Source organism: Orycteropus afer, unplaced genomic scaffold (genome assembly GCF_000298275.1).
Source record: "Orycteropus afer afer isolate SDZICR_OR568_19922 unplaced genomic scaffold, OryAfe1.0 scaffold00363, whole genome shotgun sequence".
Taxonomy (NCBI): domain Eukaryota; kingdom Metazoa; phylum Chordata; class Mammalia; order Tubulidentata; family Orycteropodidae; genus Orycteropus; species Orycteropus afer.
Genome location: NW_006921950.1, coordinates 2,425,517 through 2,446,736, shown reverse-complemented (window position 1 = coordinate 2,446,736; position 21,220 = coordinate 2,425,517). Strand labels below are relative to the sequence as shown.

Genomic DNA, 21,220 nt, shown 5'->3' with positions numbered 1-21,220 from the left:
GAAACCCAAGGACGGGTCGCTATGAGTCAGTTCTGAATCGAGGGCAGTGAGTTTGGTTTTTTGGTTTGGTAACTCACAAAGTGGCTATGGAATGACATAATACTTGTTAAGTCTTTGCAAGAGTGCCTGACAACTAGTGAGAGCTTTAGGTACCACATTATTATCACCATTTTCAAGATGAGGAAACTAGGGTACAGAGTTTAAATACCCGACCAATTCAAAGAGTTTACAATTTGAACCAAGTATCTGAGTATCTGTTCCCTTAAATGCTGCTCTGGATAATTCATATAACAGGAGGAATCCAGACATGAGCTGAAATTGTTATTATTTTTCTTAACTTATTGTCTCAGTTTTTACGTATTAAAAGCCAGGGGTTAAGGAGATGAAAAGTCAAATTAAGACATTAATGCTTCTTGTCAAAAGGCATTACAAAATTTCTAGACCAAAGGTCAAATGTTTTAAGAGTCCAGAATAAATTACACAAAGCACAAAACCTGGTAGAATTAGGTTGATTTTCAGAAAATAAGTTAATGAAACATGTGAAAACTGGTTTTATACAAAGAATGTTGAATTGTCATTTTTACCCAAGTTGGTTTTTGCATCAACTTTTTTTACTCAGGCTTTTTTTTTTTTTTTTTTTTTTATTTAAATATTTATTTAAAATCTAAATTGAGTGTTTACATATTTAGAAATAAATTTTTCTCTAACCAAATGAAGAAATTTTAGATATTGTTCTTTCTTTTAAGAGCTTGTTTTATATTCAACATCATGTGTACATTTAGTTTCATTCCCCATTCACTATGTCCAACCCTAACCCAATCTCCTCCCCTCCTTACCCTGCAACCCTCCCCCTGTGCCCCTCATAATTATGCACTCCTGTTTGTCCTGCATTTCCTCAGTTTGAATGTCTATTTGAATGGTCTGTTGCTCTAAGGGATGTATTACCATTGAGTGTGTGGGTGCGGCATCCTGGGTTGAGTGGTCTGCATGTACATCTTGTTAACTATTGGGCTGAGAGCCCACCCCTGCGGGTGAGTTTTATTCTAGGTGCCAAATGTATTTCAGGGTCATAGTATTGGGAGTCTCACTAGATTTCATCTGACCAGTAATTCTGGTCATTATTGAGTTTTTGGATTTTGTTCCATGTTTTCCCTCCCACTCTATCCAGGATCTCCAGATTTGATCCTTTCCTGAGTGGTTGGCATTGGTAGCTGGGCACCATACAGTTCTTCTGGTCTTGAGGGCCATCGTATCCTAGGGTTGATTGCTTCTAAATGCCCCCCCCCTTTTTTTTTTCCTTTGTGCATTCTTCACTTCTGACTCTAGGAGACCATTAGCTGCATCTTAGATGGCTGCTTGGAAGGTTTTAAGACCCCAGTCACTACTCACCAATGTAGGATGTGGAACGACGCTTTTATGTATTTTGTTGTGCCAATTGTTTACTCAGGCTTTTTAATAAGCCAGTGTAACAAAAGAAATTGTTGGGATTCAAACAGGCCTACAGTGTAACACAAGTAATAGAAATTTCCTAGAATTTTGGAATATATGGCAATGAGAGAAAACCAACATTTATTGAGAAGATCCTACTTTGCAGGCACTGCTCTTGGATAGTCTAACTTAACTTAAGCAAAAAACTTGGAAGTGATTTCTTCCTTTCTTTTAATCTCTAATAGCATGTTGGAGTGCATAAGAATCCGTCAGCTGTTCATCTGTCTCCTAGTATATATCTAGAAGCTGCCTGTGATAGTTAGAGTTGTGTGTCAACTTGGCTGCACCACAATTCTCTGTGGTTTAAGCAGTTGTGATGTGGGTTATTCCTATGATGGGATCGGATGTGTATGTTTTGAGCAGCCAATCCATTGAAAGGGAGTTTCCCTAGGGGTGTGGCCTGCTTCCAATGTACTTTTGGACATCCTGGGAAAATGAGACACTCTTCTGTGGATCAGGTTCCTGTTATGCCACCTACAGCTGTCCGTGAGCTAACAATTCACTATTCAGCGCGGTGATCTTGGGTTCATTGGAGTCAACACCCGGTATACTGCCTGCCAACCTTGAGCTCACCAGCCCTTGCATCTGCATGCGTCAGGAAATGTCTCCAGCTTGATGTTTGATCCAAGAACTAGGACTTGCCACCTTCTATAAGTGTCTGAGCCATTTTCCTAAGATAAATTTCTCCTTCCCTCTTTTCTCTCTCTCTTTCTAAGCTTTACTGGTTTTGCTTCTCTAGAGAACCCAGCCTAACACATTTGGTACTGAGAGTGGTTCTTTGTAGCTATGTGCCCTTGAGTCAGACCAGACTCATAGCAACCCCTCTTTGGGTTTCCAAAGCAGTATCACTATGGAAGTAGATTGTCCGAACTTCCTTCTGAGGAGTGGCTAGTGGGTTTGAACCCACAGACTTCTGGCTAGTATTCAAGTGGTTCTAGAGAGACAAAATCTTAAAGATGGGCTTCCTAAATTGGTTCTCACCGATTCTGTTTTGATTCTCCAATTTGATTCATCATAAAGGCACTGGCAACTCTGCCTCCATTAGTAAATAGGGCTCTGCTAATCCGTGGCATGAGGTGGCCACATTAATATGCAAAATAGCACCACCAATAGATCAAGTACTTTTGAGAAGTGAGGCTTTGGGTGATTGCATATTTGATACTTTTCTGCATTTCTGTCAGCATAAGGAGTATAAGGAAACTGGTTGGTCGGTCCTACTTATGCTAGACAAAGTGGTGAAAGAGCGAGATGAGTTCAGGGCTGCTGACTCACAGCTCAAGTGCCACATAAAGACCTCAATGTTCCCAGTTGTGCTCAGAAAGAAAACCTTATTTCTTCTATAACAGAGTTGATATTGCTGAAAAACAAACTCAGAGTCTTATTGTAAGGGTGGCTGAATTACAATGCTAACTGAATTACCAACAAAGAATGGTGTCTGAAGTTAAAGTGAGGGTACTGATTGGGAAAAAAATGGCATCCTGAAATCTGGAATGGGGACATATCAGCAGACAATCAGGAAGATGAGGATATAGAGCCTATAAATTCTGTTGAATCCCACCCATTTGAAGGGATTACTATAAAACCATTATCCCTTCCACCTCCATTTGATGGGATTAACCCAACTGTTCCTGTTGGGTCCTTGCCTGAGGTAGACGCCATGGAAGACATTGCTGAATGTTCTCAGGAATTGCCCCAATCACCCATTATTGCTGCTAGACCTATAACTAAACTTAAGTCCCAGCGAGTCCCAAAAGGTGAAATACAATGTGTGACTGAGGAGGTGGTACACTACACCCGAAAAGACATACTTGATTTTGCTAACATATACAGACAGAAACCTGGAGAATATGTGTGGGAATGGCTACTGAGAGTGTGGGATAATGGTGCAAGGAATGTAACTGCAAAAAGGGCAAGGAGGCCACATGTTCTGAACTCCTCTAATCCTGCAAGAGGAAGACAGAATCACCATCAATAGCCCAAGGCCTATTCCTGCCAAGCCAGACATGCTGCCTCCCTCCAGCCCTTTCTACAACCGTTCCTCCCAAAGTACCCACCACCTCTCTCCTGGGTTCGATAATTCACTGCAGTGGCCACACAGAACTCACAGATTATGGGGTTTATTAGGAAAGTACCAGGCTACAATTCAAGTTCAGAAAAAAATGCTCAGTCTCTCTCCCAGCCCACCATCTCTTAGACAAGTCTCTCATAGTCTCTCACAGTCTCTCCCCCAGCAGTGCATGTCCCTTGGCGTCTCAGCAATGCGTGTCTCTTGTGTCTCTTTCCCAGTAGCATGTGTCTCTTTTAGGAGCGCGTGTGTCTTTCAGCAGCACATCTTCCTCAGCCAGCAGTCACAGAGAGTTCTGCCTCTAGGAGGCCTCCTTTTGAGCTTGACAGAGTGGCCAAACCAACCAATCATAACAACAGAATTCTAAGCACCTGAGTGAGCCTCCCATAACATTGCGTTGTGCCACGCCCAACAGAAATAACCCATGTGGATAACATTTACAATCAGGAGCTCCTCAGTTGCTCATAGCAAATCCCACCTTGGAGTTTTTACAAAGACTTATGGGTAGAAAAGCCACACTAAGTAATTTACTACACTGCAGTAACATTGGATCAGTCTGAGTTTATTGATTTAGGCCCACTAAGTCAGATTCTTCATTTAGTGTTTCAGCTTGAGAGGTTAAGAAAGGCTCTAATTGTTTATTTGGTTGGCTTCCTAAAGCACAGATTATGCAGTGGCCTACCTTGAATCAGGTTGAAGTACCAGACCTGCCTTGGTATAATGTAGAAGAAGGTATCCAGAGACTTAGGGAAATTGGCATGTTAGAAACGATTTATCAGATTATACCCCTAGAGCCAAAAATAGAGAATCCAGAGGACATGCTTGTCACCAGGATGGTGAGGAACAAATTTGTGAAGGGAGCCCCAGCATCCTTGAAGACTGCTGTGATTGGTATTTTATGTAAGCCAGATTTGACAGTGGGAACTGCCCTAATTGAACTAAGACACTTAACTATGATGGGGCTGATTGCACCCCGTGGTAGTAGGGCCTAAGTAACAGCAGTTAATCGACAAAGACAAGGTGGGTGTGGTTACCATAATGGATAGCAGAGTCAAAACAGTAATCAGAATACTCTGACTCATGTGGAATTATGGCATTGGCTACTTAGGCATGGTGTTACTAGGAGTGAAATACATGGCAAACCTACTAAATATTTACTTGATCTGTATAGACAGAATTCTAGGTCACATGAACAGCAGTCTAGATTGAATCACCAGAATACAGAGTCATGGGCTTGCAACCAATTCCCAGATTAAGTCAATTGACAGACCCACAACCCCTTGAATGAAGGGGAGGCTGGGTCTCCTTAAGGAAGAGCTCCACTACATTGCCCAAAATTTATAATGTCAATCTTTCTCCTAGCCTTCCCCAAAGGGATCTGAGGGCTTTTATAAGAGGGACTGTTCACTGGGGGAAAGGAAGTAATCAGACTTTTCAGGGATTACTGGATACTGGCTCTGAACTGACAATTCCAGGAAACCCAAAGTGTCACTGTGGCTCACCTGTCAAAGTGGGCACATATGGAAGTCAAGTTATCGGTGGAGTCTTAGCTCAGGTGCATCTCACAGTGGGTCCAGTGAGTCCCTGAGCCCATCCTGTAGTTACTTCCCTAGTTCCAGAATGCATAATTGGAATAGATATGCTGAGTAATTGGCAGAATTCTCACATAGGGTCCCTGACATGAGTAGTAAGGGCTATTATGGTAGGAAAAACCAAGTGGAAGCTATTAGAACTGCCTCTACCTAGAAAAATACTAAACCAAAAGCAATACTACATCCTTGGAGGGGTTGCATAGATTATTGCCACCAGCAAGGACTTGAAGGATGCAGGGGTGGTGATTCCCACCACATCCCCATTTAATTTGCCTATGTGGCCTGTGCAAAAACCAGATGGACCTTGAAGAATGACAGTAGATTATCATAAACTTAATCAGGTGGTGACTCCAATTGCAGCTGCTGTTCCTGATACGGTTTCATTGCTTGGGCAAATTAATATATCTCCTGGTACTTGGTATGCAGCTATTGATCTGGCCAGTGCATTTTTCTCAATACCAATTTCAAAGGACCATCAGAAGCAGTTTGTTTTGAGCTGGCAAGGCCAACAATATGCTTTCGCCAGTGCTTCCTCAGGGATGTATCAACTCCCCAGTACTATGTCATAATTTAGTCCATAAGGATCTTGATTGCCTTTCCGTTCCACAAGACATCACACTGGCCCATTATATTGATGATAGTATGCTGATTGGACCTGGTAAGGAAGAAATATGGATAATTCTAGTTGGTGAGATATCTGTGTCCTAGAGGGTGGAAAATTAACCCGACAAAAATTCAGGTACCTTCCACCTCAGTGAAATTTCTAGGGGTCCAGTAGTGTGGGGCATATTGAGATATTCCTACTAAAGTGAAGGATAAGTTACTGTGTCTGGCTTCCCCCACACCCAAAAAGGAGGCACAAAATGCTCTTTGGATTTTGGAGGCAACATATCCTTCATTTGGGTGTGCTACTGTGGCCTATTTATCAAGTGACTCAGAAAGCTGCTAGTTTTGAGTTGGGCCCAGGAAAACAGAAGGCTGTGCAACAGGTTTAGTCTGCTGTTCAAGCTGCTCTGCCACTTGGGCCATATGATCCACCTGATCCAATGGTGTTTGAAGTGTCTGTAGCAGATAGAGATGTTGTTTGGAGTCTCTGCCAAATCCCTGTTGGTGAATCGCCACACAGCCCCTTGGGATTTTGGAGCAAAGCCCTGCCATCCTCTGCAGATAACTACTCTCCTTTTGAGAAACAGCTTTTGGCTTTGTTACTCAGCTTTAGAAGAGACTGAATGCCTAACCATGGGCCACCAAATGACCATGAAGCCTGAGCTGCCCATCATGAATTAGGTATTGTCTGACCCACAGAGTCATAAAGTTGGACATGCACAGCAACACTCCATCATTAAATGAAAGTGGTATATAAGAGATCAGGCTCAAGCAGGACCTGAATACACAAGTAAGTTGCATGAAAAAGTGGCCCAAATGCCTATGGTCTCCACTGCAGTCACAATACCTTTTCTCTCCCTGTCTGTACCTATGGCCTCATGGGGAGTTCCTTATGTTCCTCAGGTGACAGGAAGAGAAAACTCATGCCTGATTTACAGATGGTTCTGCATGATATGCAGGGACCACTTGAAAGTGGACAGCAGTGGCACTGCAGCCCCTTTCTGGGACTTCCCTGAAGGACAGTGGTGAAGGAAAATCCTCCCAATGGACAGAACTTTGAACCATGCATCTGGCTGTTCACTTTTCATGGAATGAGAATGACCAGTTGTATGATTGTGTATGGATTCATAGGCTGTGGCCCATAGCTTGGCCAGATGGTCTGGGAATTGGAAGGAGCATGATTGGAAAATTGGTGACAAGGATGTATGGGGAAGAGGTATGTGGATAGATCTCTCTGAATGGGCCAAAGGAGTAAAGATATATGTGTCTTATGTGAATGCCCACCAAAAGGTGACTTCAGCAGAAGAGGACTTTAACAATCAGATGTATAGGATGACATGTTCAGAAGAAACCAGTCATCCTTTTTCCCCAGCTACTCCTGTCATTGCTCAATGGACTCATGAACAAAGTGGCCATGGTGTCAGGGATGGAGGTTATGCATGGGCTCAGCAACATGGATGCCTGCCTACCAAGGCTGATTTAGCTACCGCTACTGCTGAGTGCCCAATCTGCCAGCAGCAGAGAACAACACTGAGTCCACGATATGGAACCCTTCCTCTGAGTGATCAGCCAGCGACCTGGTTGTTTGGAGTCTGGCAAGTTGATTACATAGGACCACTTCCATTACGGAAAGGACAGTGTTCTTACTGGAATAGAAATTTATACTGGATATGGAATAGCCTTCCTTGCACACAATGCTTCTGCCAAAACTACCATCCATGGACTTACAGATTGCCTTATCCATCATCATGGTATCCACACAGCTCTGCTTTGGATCAAGCTATTCACTTCACAACAAGTGAAGTGTGGCAGTGGGCCGATGCTCATTGAATTTACTGGTTTTACCATGTTCCCTCTCATCCTGAAGCAGCTGGCTTGACAGAACAATGGAATGGCCTACCAAAACACAATTACTCTGCCAGCTAGGTGGCAATATCTTGAAGGGTTGGGGTAATATTCTCCAAGAAGCTGTATATGCTCTAAACCAGCATCCAATATACAGTGCTATTTCTCCAATAGCCAGGATGCACGGGTCCAGGAATTAAGGGGAGGAAATGGGAGTGGTATCACTCACTATTACCCCTAGTGACCCACTCAAAACATTTTTGCTTCCTGTCACTGCTACCCTATGCTCTGTGGGTCTGGAGATCTTGGTCCCAAAAGGAGGATCACTCCCACCTAGAGATACAATACTGATTTCATTGAACTGGAAGTTAAGAATGCCACCCAGCCATTTAGGCTTCCTCATGCCTCTGAATCAACAGACAAAGAAGGGCATTATTGTACTATCTGGTGTGACAGATCCTGATTATCAAGGGGAAATTGGATGACATTACATAATGGAGGTAAAGAAGAATATGTCTGGAATGCAGGAAATTCTTTAGGAAGTCTCTTAGGCCTACCAAGCCCTGTGATTAAAGTCAATGGAAAATTACAGCAACCCAAGTCTGATATGACTATTAATGGCCCAGACTCTTCAGGAATGAAGGTTTGGTTCACTCCACCAGGCAAAGAACCATGACCAGCTGAGGTGCTTGCTGAGGGCAAGGGGAATACAGAATGGGTGGTGGAAGAAGGTAGTTCTGAATATCAGCTACAACCACATGACCAGTTGCAGAAACGAGGACTGTGATGTTATATTTCTTCATTGTAAATGTGCATCAAATATTTTAGTTTCCTTCTGTTATGAACTATGAAATGTAAACAGGGTTAATGCATTTCAGTTGTATATGTGTTAGTGTATCATGTTAGGTGCAAATATGACTTTATAATTGTCATTATTGAGAGATTATATAAGGTAAAGAAGATATGTTCAACTGCCAAGTTGACAAGGGGTGGACTGTGATAGTTGGAATTGTGTGTCAAATTGGCTGCACCACAATTCTGAGTGATTTAAGCAGTTGTGATATGGGTTATTCCCGTGATTGGATCAGATGTATATGTTTTGAGCAGCCAGTCCATTGAAAGGGAGATTTTTTAGGAGTGTGGCCTGCTTCCAATATACTTATGGACCTCCTGGGGAAAATGAGACCATCTTCTGTGGATTGGGATCCACACCAGCAGAACTCCTTTAGTTTCTTCCTAGAGGTGACATAAAAAATTACCAAACTGATCAGCTTAAAACAACAGAAATTTATTTTCTTAAAATTCAAAAGGCTAGAAGTATGAAAGCAAGATGTCAGCAGAACTATGCTCCCTGTGAAGTCTCTGGGGAAAAATCTTTCCTTGCTTCTTCCTTCCAGTGTTGCTGAATATGTTTTACATATCTTGGCTTATAGACACATCACTCTAGTCTCTGCCTCCATGGTCACCTGGCATTCTCCTGTGTGTTACTCTGTATCTCTTCCCCTCTTTTTATAAGGATACCAGTCATATTGGGTTAAAAACCCACCCGTTCTGGTTACCTAGTGCCACTCTGACAAGAATACACCACAAATGGAATGGCCTTAACAAACAGGAGTTTATTCTGTTACAGTTTGGAGGCTTTAAGTCCAAGTTCAAAGTTCCAGGCTCCAGCAGCTGTGTGAAAGCCCCTTGACCTTGGGCTTCATCTTTGCCTCTTGCTCCTGCTCCATTGAAGCTAGAGGCATCTCTTCACTCAGGCAGCTAATGTCTGCTGAGGCTAACAAACCCAAGGTCGACAAATAAAAAGGCACATACCAAACCACACAGCAGGCCATTAATTCAAGTCCATTGTAAGTCCCAAGGTCGGCAGAGCACAGCAGGCTGCTGAACAACGACACAGCTACATGCAAGGTCCAAGTGTGCCATAAGCTAGAGACCATTCCCAAGGCTTTTTCTTATATACAGGAAGCAGACCACATTCCCAAAGGCAGCTACTCAGGTGCTTGTGGTAGATCTCACCATGGAGTTGATTGCAGTCTCATCATGGGGAATAACTACCACCAGCTGCCCAGTGACTCAACCAGGCCCAGCCAAGTTGGCATACAAACTGAACTACTGCACCACCCTACTCCATTATGACCTCGTTTTAACTAATTTCATCTTCAATAACACTACTTCCAAAGATGATCAATTCTGAGGTTTCAGGAAGGGTATGAATTTGGTGGGGATACTATTCAACCCAGTGTAGTTAGTTAAATCTTCCTCACAAGAACCAAAGAAGCTCTACTAGGCAGGAAGTTTGTCTTATTCACCACTTTGCCTCTGGTATCTAGCACAGACTCTGGCACAAAGAGGTTCTCTATGACTATTTTGTAAGTCAATGATTTAATCTATTGAGCATCTCCATTCAGTTTTAGAGAAAATGAAACTGAGTTAAACTGTTTAAAGGCACATAATTAGTGTGTGGCCTAGTTTGTTTACAATTTTAATCACAAAATTCCCTCAAGGACAGCAAAATGTGGGCCAGAGTAAGACTTAAGAGACTAATAAACATGACTTCACAATGGCAGAATGGAAGGTGGATTCTCACTTATTTTCAGGATGCAGTGTATTACAGTGCATAAGAAACAGACAGGCTTTGGAGCCTCAAATATCTGGGTTTGTATCCCAGCCTTAGCAGTTAATAGGACCCTGACCTTGACAAATCACAATCTCTCCGAGGCTAACTTTTCTTCTCTGTGAAGTGGAATTACTCACCATTTGGTCCCCAGTACCCTAGGGATGAACCTAATAATGAGCCAATGAAATGAATAAATTCCTACTTCTCTTATTTCCTGTGGGAACTAAATGAAATGTCACACAGAAAGCACCTAGTATTGTTCATGGATAGAGTAGACACTTGTTCAGAAAGCATCTCTTTGTTTCTCCTTGCTGACCTACCTCACCTTTCTTTAGGTGCTTGATCATGTGCAATGAATGCCCTACTGACTGGATGAGCAAAGAGGGGAGTTTTGAGAGCAAAGGAAAGGGATACTCTCACACTGACGACTTCCCAGGCATGATCTCCCATCAGTTAATAAACAACAAAATGTGTTAAATCTCTGTCTGGTAATGAATTAGCTACTGTGTGAAGAAACAAATTTATAAGGCTATGTCCTTAGGTGAAGCTCTGGTGATGCAGCTGTTAAAGCATTTGGCTGCTAATCAAAACGTTGGTGATTCAAACTCACCAGCCATTCTTCTGGAGGCTTTCCAACCTTGGAAACCCTATAGGGAAATTGTACTCTATCCTATAGGATCTCTATGATTTGCAGTGGCAGTTGGTTTTGGTTGATCCTTATTGAAGAATTTTATCTTTTAATGGGAGAAACCAAACTAACAAACATGAAACGATTATCAGCCAAGAAAGTTTGAGGTCGTTGGCCTGATGGAGAGCAGGACTAGGCAAGAAATAATTCACTTTATTCTCCCTCTTTCTGTACATACTGTATTCATGTTAAATGCTCAGAGGTGTGTGCATGTGGGTATATGTAGCAGGCTCAACTTAAGAAACCTTGCGATAACCATAGCATCTCTAGAATGGGAGGCTTTGTGTGGACCTTAGACCTCAGTAGCCCCACCCATGGCTGATGGGACCAGGAATTGATATCTACTCAAAGTCAGCCAACCTGCAGACCTACCAGAGCCTGGGGACTACTAGGCCTGGGGTGGTGAGTCAAGTCCATCACATCCTTTTTCTTGTGGATTTAAATCAAGATGTACTGTCATGGAAGGAGCTAGTGCACTAAGAGGGACCACAAAAGCAAGAACACATGGAGCCTAGGAGAGGGCCAAGAGAGTAGCAGAGGGCTTCAGGGTTGAAATGGGGCTATAGCTGACCCTCTAGTCTAAGGTAGACTAAATTTTCTCTGTTCTGAGAATCTGTGGCATCAATGGGTTCCTGACTTGGAGGGAACTAGGCAGAGTGAGGGTAACTCCTATCTATATACCTTCCTCATCCCAAAATTAGGCCAGGGTGGGGAAGGGGAAGGAGGGATTCTGTGACAGAATCCACCTATTTTCAAAGGTGAAAAAAAAAAAAAAGCCAGGGGTGGATTTTGTTAGGCTTTATTTAAATAATCATTATTTGTGATGTGGATAAGCATAATTCATTTTGTTTTAATAGAAATGAAATAGAAATGATTCCCAAAAGTTTTTTTTTTTTGTTTTGTTTTGTTTAGTTAACCAAGTATTTATTAAGCAGTGGTTTAGAAACTGGGAAGGATGGAACAATGTAGAAGTGGTGAAATTATCATTGTGATCTTTGATAAGGTTCTAATTTAATGGGACAATAGCCCAACACAAACCAATAACCATGCAAAGTAAGTTATGAAATATGTGCTACAAGGGATGGTCCAGACCACTGAAGGAGCACAGAACAGAGAATGGTGGTTTGACTGGGGCAACCAAGGTCAATTTGACAGAGAAGTAGGTTTTGAGATCCAGCTTCAGAGATGAGTAAGAATTTAGACATAAGAATCTGGTGAAACCCCAGAGACTATGGCCCCTATTTACCCTTCAGGCCTGTAATTGAACTTACTCCCATGACCTTCAGCCAAACAATAGATAGGCATATAGGGTGACTGTCTACAACAAGTAGATACATCCCTTAGAATGATCAATCATGGGAGAACAGAGGGCAGTATTTGCACAAGGAGATAGCTCAGGGGGCAGGAATGCATAGGAAAGAAGGACACAAGGAAGAGGTAATTACAGGGAGGACGTGGGAAGGGAGCTATTACATTGTGGGGATTGCAGTCAATGTCATTAAACAAAATGTGTGTGAATTGCTGTACAGAAAATGAATATGCTCTGTAAACTTTCACCCAAATCATAAAATCAATAAATAAATATTAATTCAAATAAAAGGGGAAGGAAATTGGAATTATAACTGTAAAAGCTATACATCTTTAAGATTTTAATAGTACCAGTGATGGTGAGACAGACTTAATGGTAAAGTGGTGTTGCTTCTTGCTATCGAGTTGAGCACATGTGTGCAGAGTAGAATCGCTTCACAGTGTTTTCAGTGTTGTGACCTTTTGGAACTAGATGGTCAGACCTTTCTTCTGAGGCACTTTTGGGCAGTTTAGAACTGTCAACTGGTGAAATAGTGAATGACATTTGTGTGTGTATGTGTACGTACATGTGTGTGTGTAACAGGGAGAGAAAAACAGAAAACCATAGAGAGAAGTAGGAAGAGAAGGGGATGAGTATATGAAGGTTTTAAATTAAAGATTAAGTGAGTTTTTATTTTTGAGTTACCCGAAAACAGCAGATATTGGATTCAAGAATTTCTACATTTCATTTCATTACACTTCACACCAAATCATACTTGTTTTCTGGCCAAGTTTCTTTTAACATTTAAGTAAAAGCCAATAAACAAATAGTAGAAAAATCCATTTACACTTTCAAAATTTGTTTTGTCATGAAGTCTGGAAAATATGTTAAACTTTGGAAAGAGATAAAACAGGGGTAACCAAGACTACATTTTTTTTTTTAAGTTAAAAAAAAAAAAAAAAAAAGCTTTTTTTGTGGAGTCCTTTAAATATCGCCTGGTCAGAAACCAAAATAATTGAAAACCACTAATTCCTCTGGCCAGAAAAACAAATAAATAAATAAAAATATTTAAAATATCAAAATAAATGGAAACCTAGAGAGGTTTCATTGAGGTAGTCTTTTTGCTGTTAGCTATAGAATAGAAGTATAGATTTTATGTTTCATATACTACTTGGAAGTAAAAGAAAGCTCTTGTGGCACAGTGAGTAAAGCATTCGGCTGCTAACCAGAAAGTCAGCTGTTCAAACTTACCAGCCGCTCCACAGGAAGAACATGAGGCAACCAATTTCTGTAAAGATTCACAGCCTTGGGGACCCAGTGGGGGTATCTGAGTAAGAATCAACTCGATGGCAGTGAGTTTTGGTTTATACTACTTTATAGTTATACTGAATTCACGAATTTCTAAATTGCATTTTTTTCTATTTTCATCTTTGATTAAAAAAAAAAAAATTCACTGTTGTCAAGTTGGATCCAATTCATAGTGATCTCTCCTTGGGTTTCCAAGGTGATAATTTAATAGTATGTTAATATGTCTCATACACCCTTAGCTTTATGACTATAATAATTTTGGAGAAATATTCCTATTTATTCTTTTCCCAAATTTTACTGTGGTAAAATATATGTAACAAAATTTGCCAATTTAACTATTTTTAAGTATAAATTCAGTGGCATTCATTACATTTATACTGTTGGCTATCTATCACCAGTATCTATTCCCAAATTTTTCATCACTCACAAAGAAACTCAGTTCCCATTAAGCAATAATTCTCCATTCTTCCTTCCCCTGAGCCCCTGGGGACCACAAATGTACTTTCAGTATTATGCATTTTATAGCTGTCTTTTTAAAACATATATCTTTAATGGTCCAAAGGAACATCTTTCTAACTGCACTCTTGTCTTTTCTGGCAGATGACATTTGATCCAGAAATATTCTTCAATGTTTTACTGCCACCGATTATATTCCATGCAGGATATAGTCTAAAGAAGGTAAACATACAACAACCAATTTCTTCTTTTATCATTAAATGGAGAATTTTGCTACTACAAATGAAGAAACAAGGAGTACTAGTGGTGCAGTAGTTAAGCATTGGGCTGCTAACCAAAACAGTTAGAGCCCATTAGCCGCTCCACAGAAGAAAGATGGGGCAATCTGCGTTCATAAGGATTTACAACCATGAAAACCTGGTAGGGCAGTTCTACTCTGTCCTACAGGGTCACAATGAGTCAGAATTGACTTGACAGTAGTGGGTTTAATGAAGATACAATTATTTTATGGATTTACCTTATTTTGTAAGAATATCATTATCTTGGATTATGTGATACAAATTCAAATCTGACTTTGTCCAATATACTGGACACTCACTACAGCCTTGAAATGTGGTGAGTTTGAATAAAGATGTGCTTTTCAGTGCAAAATATGCATTGGATTTTTAAGATGTAGTATTAAAAAAAGAATATAAAATATCTTGATAATATTTTGTACTGATTTCATGTTGAAATAATAATATTTTGGATATGTTGGGTTAAATAAAACAAAGTAATTTCATTTAACCTGTTTTTGTTTTGCTTTTTACTTATTTTAATGTGGCTCCTAGAAAGAAATTTAAATGGCTTATGTCTCACATATTTCTTTTGGACAATGCTATCTATGATTGTAACTAAAGAATTTTGCTTATAAATTAAAGTTGGGCTTAGTCATTGAAGTAAGCACACAAGAATGCATTTCTAATATTTTTGAAATTCCTTATATGCAAAGAGAAAACAGTACAGTTTTGCAGCTTCTGTCCACTTGCCTGACATTTACTTAGTTAGGCACAGTCTTGAGTGTGCACATTTCATAGACTAGTTACTCACATAACAGTTTGAGCTGCCATCCCCTAGGCCACACAATGAGGCAGTGGAATGTTTGTGTTTTGAGAGGCAGAGGTAGGAGGATTGCTTTTCTGCTGCCCATCTCCCACATTAGGCAGTTCCTGGAGTTTCCTCACTGTGGACCTTCCATCTGCAGCATCCAGACAGGTCGCTCACTACAGACCTTCATTATTTATGTGCTTCAGGCTCCCTCTTGCTGTCAGTTCTGGCTACTCAAATCCTACTTCAAAAACTGAAAGGGAGTTTCCCCATAGAAGCATTTAGAAAGATTTAGAAGGCTGGATTTATTCAGGTCATCCCTCTTCATTCCCCAGCCCCAGTTCTAAGTGGCATTCTGTGTCTGATTCATTAAAACAAAGTAGATTGTTGTAGGTTGTAAAGTCTTGTTGTTCATCACTTTCAGAAGACATACAAATCACAGATTCAATAAAAGTCAAAAAGCAACTTAAATCTTTTAGTGTAGTGTTTTAAGAAATGCTGAAGAGCTTTTATTTAGAACAAAACTTGAAAATCGTCCCTCTGTTAATTTCCTGCCTGGAAATCCCCCCAGTCCTTTCCTTCTCTCTAATCCAGTCAGTCCTGTCTCTCATCTCTCTCATCCCTACCCTTTCACCTTCCAGATGTATTTCTATTTCCTGTTTCTTTGAGTAACTTTTGTTCTTTGCAGTGTAAATCAGTAAAGTCTCTGTGCAATAAGGCCAGGAACTGAGACTCAAAAACAAAATTTGCGTAAGCAGTGAGGGAGGGGCTGTGAAAAGTCATACACTAGTTTTTATTTCTGGTTATACTATGAAAAATGCTGATGCACTATAACTTTTTTTTTTTTCTTTCTCTCCTCAGAAACACTTTTTTCAAAACCTAGGATCTATTTTAACATATGCCTTCTTGGGAACTGCCATTTCCTATATTGTTATAGGGTAAGTGATGCTTGGAGCTCAAGTATCAGGTGGAAGTGGGGTCAGTGATCTATGGGAGGAATCTCCCACTTCCTGGACTCACACTGGCTGAGTAAATTGTGTAATTTTTTTTCAGCATATCACTTCTTTATGGAATTTTCTAACTGTGTTCCTAGGCTTGTGTGTTTTCTGACAAACACAAGGTTTCAAATCAAAGTAAACTAGACTTGGATTGCTGGAGTTTCTATCTGGGTTTTGGACTTCTAATTTAGAGAATCTGGATAGCTTGGCTTGAGTTATGTGAAGCAAACTCCATTCTTTTTTGGCTTGAATAGTACAGATAAGCACACTGCATTCTTTTCCCATCTTCTTTGCAGGACCCTACATGTATTTGACAGGAGTACAATAGTAACCATATGCCAAGGGTTTTCTTTCTAAAGGAGAGTTTACAAGAGAACAATTTGAAACATACATCTCCAAATATCATCAGAATTGTTTAATGATGAGATGGCTTTTGGTCGATATACTGTAGAATGTAGGCTTTTTTTCCCCCTCTTTACATTCTATTGGTTATGCTGCTGAGCCCCACATCTAACTATACAGACTGTGGTTTGCAGCTCATCATAAGGCAAAATATGGAACAAAACAATGAAGTCAATGCAATTCACTTATAATCCTATCTGATATATTTAAGCTCCATTGCAAAAAAAAGGCCAGCTGTTGTATCTATGATGGTATAGATGTCTAAAATTGTCTGATGCAGCCAACTCTACCCTTGACTTTTCTTGCATACAGTTGTTATAACCCTAAAACAAGAAACCAAAGCTTAAATATGCAATATTCACTCTTCTAGCCTTTCTGTTATGAAGTGTTTAATATGTGTCACTGGAAGGCTAAGGTGGAATCAGGAGGTATATTTCCTTGTACCTGAAAGCAGGAGGATTTTTTATTGATGAAAGCTGTGAGCAACTCAGGCTACGTTGTATGAATGTCTAATGTACATATAATGAATACATTCTGAATAATGAAAATGTCCAGTATGGTTAAGGCAAGGAGAGAGTTAAGATTTTAGCACCTGAAAATGGAGGCTTGCAGGAGAGTAGACCTGGGAGTATCATCCAATCTGGACACCTAAGCAGTCTTTGAACTGTTTGTGACCTGAGACACAGTGTACTTGATCCTTCTCAAAGCATGTTCTGGAGAGAGCTTTTCTGTTTTGTGGGTATGCCATAGCTAAGTATTCAAATTTTAGAACTGACAAGGGGCCTAGAGATGTATCTATTTAAGCCTCTCATTCTACAGATGAAGAAAGAGATATATTGAAAGCTAATTAATTTGCTCAAGCTCACCCAGTGATGGAAAGAAGGTCTGTGGTCAGAACAGAATTCAGGTTTTTGACTCCTGATATAGGAGGTCCCACCTTCACTTCTTCTTCCTTTGGTAATTTCCTTTGAAGTCAGTTCCTATACAATGAGAGAACATTCTGACACATGTGAACTCTTCAACAAGTGTTCACTAATTTATAGCAAATATTTATGTTAGTAGCTCTATAACATGGGAAGTCTGAAAATGTTAATGGTTCCAGATTCTGTACATGTGTACAATGCTGTCAAATTATAGAGTGATCAGTTTTCATTATTACATGGTTTCCTGTGTATGACTTACTTTAAGTATACTTAGGTGTGTTCATTTTATTGCAATTTTTGCTGTCATGACAAATCTAAATTCTTTCTTGGATAGTTCAATATTCTGTAAACAAATCTCCAACTATATATCTCTAATCTATCTATTGTGTGTGTGTGCATGTGTGTGTGTGTATTATATACAATTAACTTGTTTTAAAATTTTTTAGTTCAGGGAATCTGGTGATTTTTGTTTAGTGGAGTTAAAAGAGTAAGAATCTCTTGTAGTTGACTTTAAGAGTGCAATCAATAATTTATAAAGAAGATGTTTTGAAGAAAAAGTGAAATTCTGGGAAAACATTTAGAATAATTTTTTGTTGTTTGAACTAGGCATAATCTGAACAACAAAAAATAGGTGCTTTCTAAATGTGGGTCATTAGATTCAAGTGCAGAAGAGATAGACAAGGATTTTAAGATCTTTTCTAGCAAGGCGAGGGAAATCATGGCAGAGTTTTACTTTGAGGATAACAAGGTCAGATTTATATTTTGCAAAGGTCATTCTGGTGGCAGAGTGAAGGAGAAATTTTAAAGTGAGGGAAAGTTGGCAGATAGGGGACTGCTTAAAAAGTAATCTCTATGGGCCAGGTTAGAAATGATGAAATTGTGGACTCAGGCAGTGACAGTAAAGGTGTATATAAAGGCATAAACTGAATGAAATTCTGGGAAAGAATAGGATCAACTAGGGAAAGTGTGTGGAGTAACAAGGGAGGGGACCTAGGGAACAGTCCTGCTTGCAGAAAATGAAGAGATACTCATGAAGGGTCTAAGAAGTATTGGACCCAGAAATGGGCGTGTGTTGTGGAAGTCAAAGGAAGAGCAAGAGAGAGAATCGACTGTGTCTCATACACAGGGGAGGGTCAATGGAACAGGAATTGTAGAATTCATAGGATTTAGCACCTAGGAGGTGAGAAGTGACTTCACACTTTGAGTGGAAATGAGAGAATATCGGGAAGCCCAGTTGATTTGGATTCTGTAAGATGAGAATTTATTTTTATGGTAAACATCTCTGGATACAATTTCAGAATTTCTGAAGGAAAGTCACATACTTAAATTCAGACCAAATTGACACTTTCATAACTTGGTAAGCCCAATATATGAGCTACACTCAAGCCTTAGAAAAGACCAGTATGTTTTTCTGACAAATTATATGGTAATAAGAACAACACTAAACATTTATTGAGTGCTTGATAGGTACCATACCTTTTTCTTAGTACTTTAAATGGATTATCATTTAATACTTAAAATAATCCTATTAAGTAGATACCATTATTGCCTTTATTTAACAGATTAGACAGCTGGGGTTTAAAAAGAATAACATAAAGGTAAGTATTAGAGGTGGAATTAGTAACTAACTGGTTGGCTCGACATCAGATTCTTAATGTCAAAAGGTTGCTTTACTTCTGTTTACCAAATATAAGCACTAAAAATAAAATGTCTGAATCAATCAATATTCACTAACATGACACATCCTTCTTATTGGCACAGTATGAGTTTTAACAGACCTCAGAGGTTTTGATTTGGCCCAAACAAACAAACAAACAAAAAACCACCTCACTGCCGTAGAGTCAAATCCCTCTCACAGCGAAACTTCTTTGGGTTTCCGAGGAGGTATCTATGAGTCAGGGCTGACTCGACGGCACATAACAACAACAACAACAACATTTTGAGGGAAGGAAGATTGGGCCATCTACTTCCATAGTGATACCACCTTGGAAATCCAAGGAGAGGTGGCTATGAGTCGGATCCCACTCGATGGTAGTGTGTTTGGTTTGGTATCTCATGGCTGACGGGTTTGAACTGCCAGCCTTCTGATTAGCAGTCAAATGCCTTTGATTTGGGGATTCTACCAAAAGGAATTCAATGTTAATTAAGGGGCAGAAAAGATGCCTTGGGTTTCTGCAGATATATTCATATTTGGGAAGAGGGATCCAGTACATCCAGTTAGATTGGTCTCTTTGGGAATAACTTCACAGAGGAAGCAGATCCTGGGTAGTCAGTGAATGGAGAGGGATGCAGCAGAAGGTATTTTTCATGCATTAGACCTGGTGGATGTGTGGAACATTATGCAAGTTTCCAGGCTGGAGAGTAGGTTTCACTGTGCAATGTGAAGGAACGGGGACTATGCTGGAAAGTCGGTTGATTGATGTCCACTAAGGTCAGGACAGAAATGTGGAGAATGTGAAGGCCATAGAGAACAATTATGGGATATGAATTAAATTCAGAGCTTCTGGGGTCTACAATTCATTGACAGCATTTTAGTCTCACAGGTGAAGTATAGTCTTCTGGAGGTAAAGACCATATGTAATCAGACTGCAGGCTGGTTTTAATTGCTTTATAGGAACTGAGGTAATTGTGTCTATTTGAATTAAATAGTTTTTAATTAAGTTTTATCAACTATATAATTCAGAAATTAGATGTAAACCATCTTTCATATTATACAGGAAAGTTTAACAATATTCATTCTGAAAATAAAATTAGAGAAACTTTTTTCAAGGATGGTTCTTATAGAATTCAACCACCCTTTACAACTCATCTCCCAATTTTATCACTTAAGAAATGTTAAATTAACAAAACCAGACTTGTTGCTATTGTACTGAATCTCACTCATGGCCATCCCATGTGTTACATTGTTGTTGTTGTTGTTGTTACGTGCCGTCGAGTCGGCCCCGACTCATATAGCGACCCCTCCTTGGGTTTCCGAGGCAGTATCACTACGGAAGTAGGATTGCCCAACCTTCCTTCCGAGGAGTGGCTGGTGGGTTTGAACCGCCAGTCGTCTGGTTAGCAGGCAAGTGTCTTAGCCACTATGCTACCAGAGCTCCCATGTGTTACATAGTAGAACTGAATACCGAAGATTTTCTTGGCTGTAATCTTTTATGCAAGCAGATTGTCGACCCTTTCTTCTGTGGCACAACTGGGTGGATTCAAAACAACTTTTTGGTTAATAATTGAGAAAAAACACTATATGCTACACAGGGATCCTATTACCTCTTAAAAAGACAGTAACCCATCGATTTGAAATAATTCTCTACTCTTCTCTTCCATCTTTGGGGACTATCTCTTTATCTTTGACACTTTGTCTTCATGCATATCTTCTACAATGACAACATACATATTGCTTACTGCTTGTTGTTGTTGTTATGTGCCTTCGAGTCGGACCTGACTCAGAGTGACCCCTCCTATCACTACGGAAGTACATTGCCCAACCTTCCTTCCAAGGAGTGGCTGGTGGGTTTGAACCACCAGTCTTCTGCTTAGCAGTCAAGTGTCTTCGGCACTATGCTACTAGAGTTCCCAATACTCACTGTAAGTATATGCATTTTGTCCTAAGAATAACTTAGTATACATAAAATGCCTCTTTAAGAGCAATGAAAACTATTCTTTTAGTTTATCTGTTAATGAAGAGTTAAAACAAATGCCACAATTTCAAAAATATCTGAGGAAGAGAGATGGATCTAAACAATGCTGTTGTTGTTGTTGTTGATGTTAAGTGCTGTCGAGTCATTTCCGACTCATAGCGACCCCATGCACAGCAGAACGAAACACTGCCCGATCCCGCGCCAGCCCCACAATCCCTGC

The 21,220-nt window shown here is 40.1% G+C and overlaps 1 protein-coding gene across 1 annotated transcript in view; it reads left to right on the top strand.

Moving 5' to 3' along the window:
* Window positions 1-21,220, top strand: part of SLC9A9 (solute carrier family 9 member A9) — a 1,057,350-nt gene that overhangs the window by 58,974 nt on the left and 977,156 nt on the right. Inside the window, exons 3-4 of the mRNA XM_007952889.1 lie at window positions 14,101-14,178; window positions 15,904-15,980. Of these exons, the coding sequence (XP_007951080.1) occupies window positions 14,101-14,178; window positions 15,904-15,980 (155 nt within the window). The remainder of the gene's footprint in view (window positions 1-14,100; window positions 14,179-15,903; window positions 15,981-21,220) is intronic.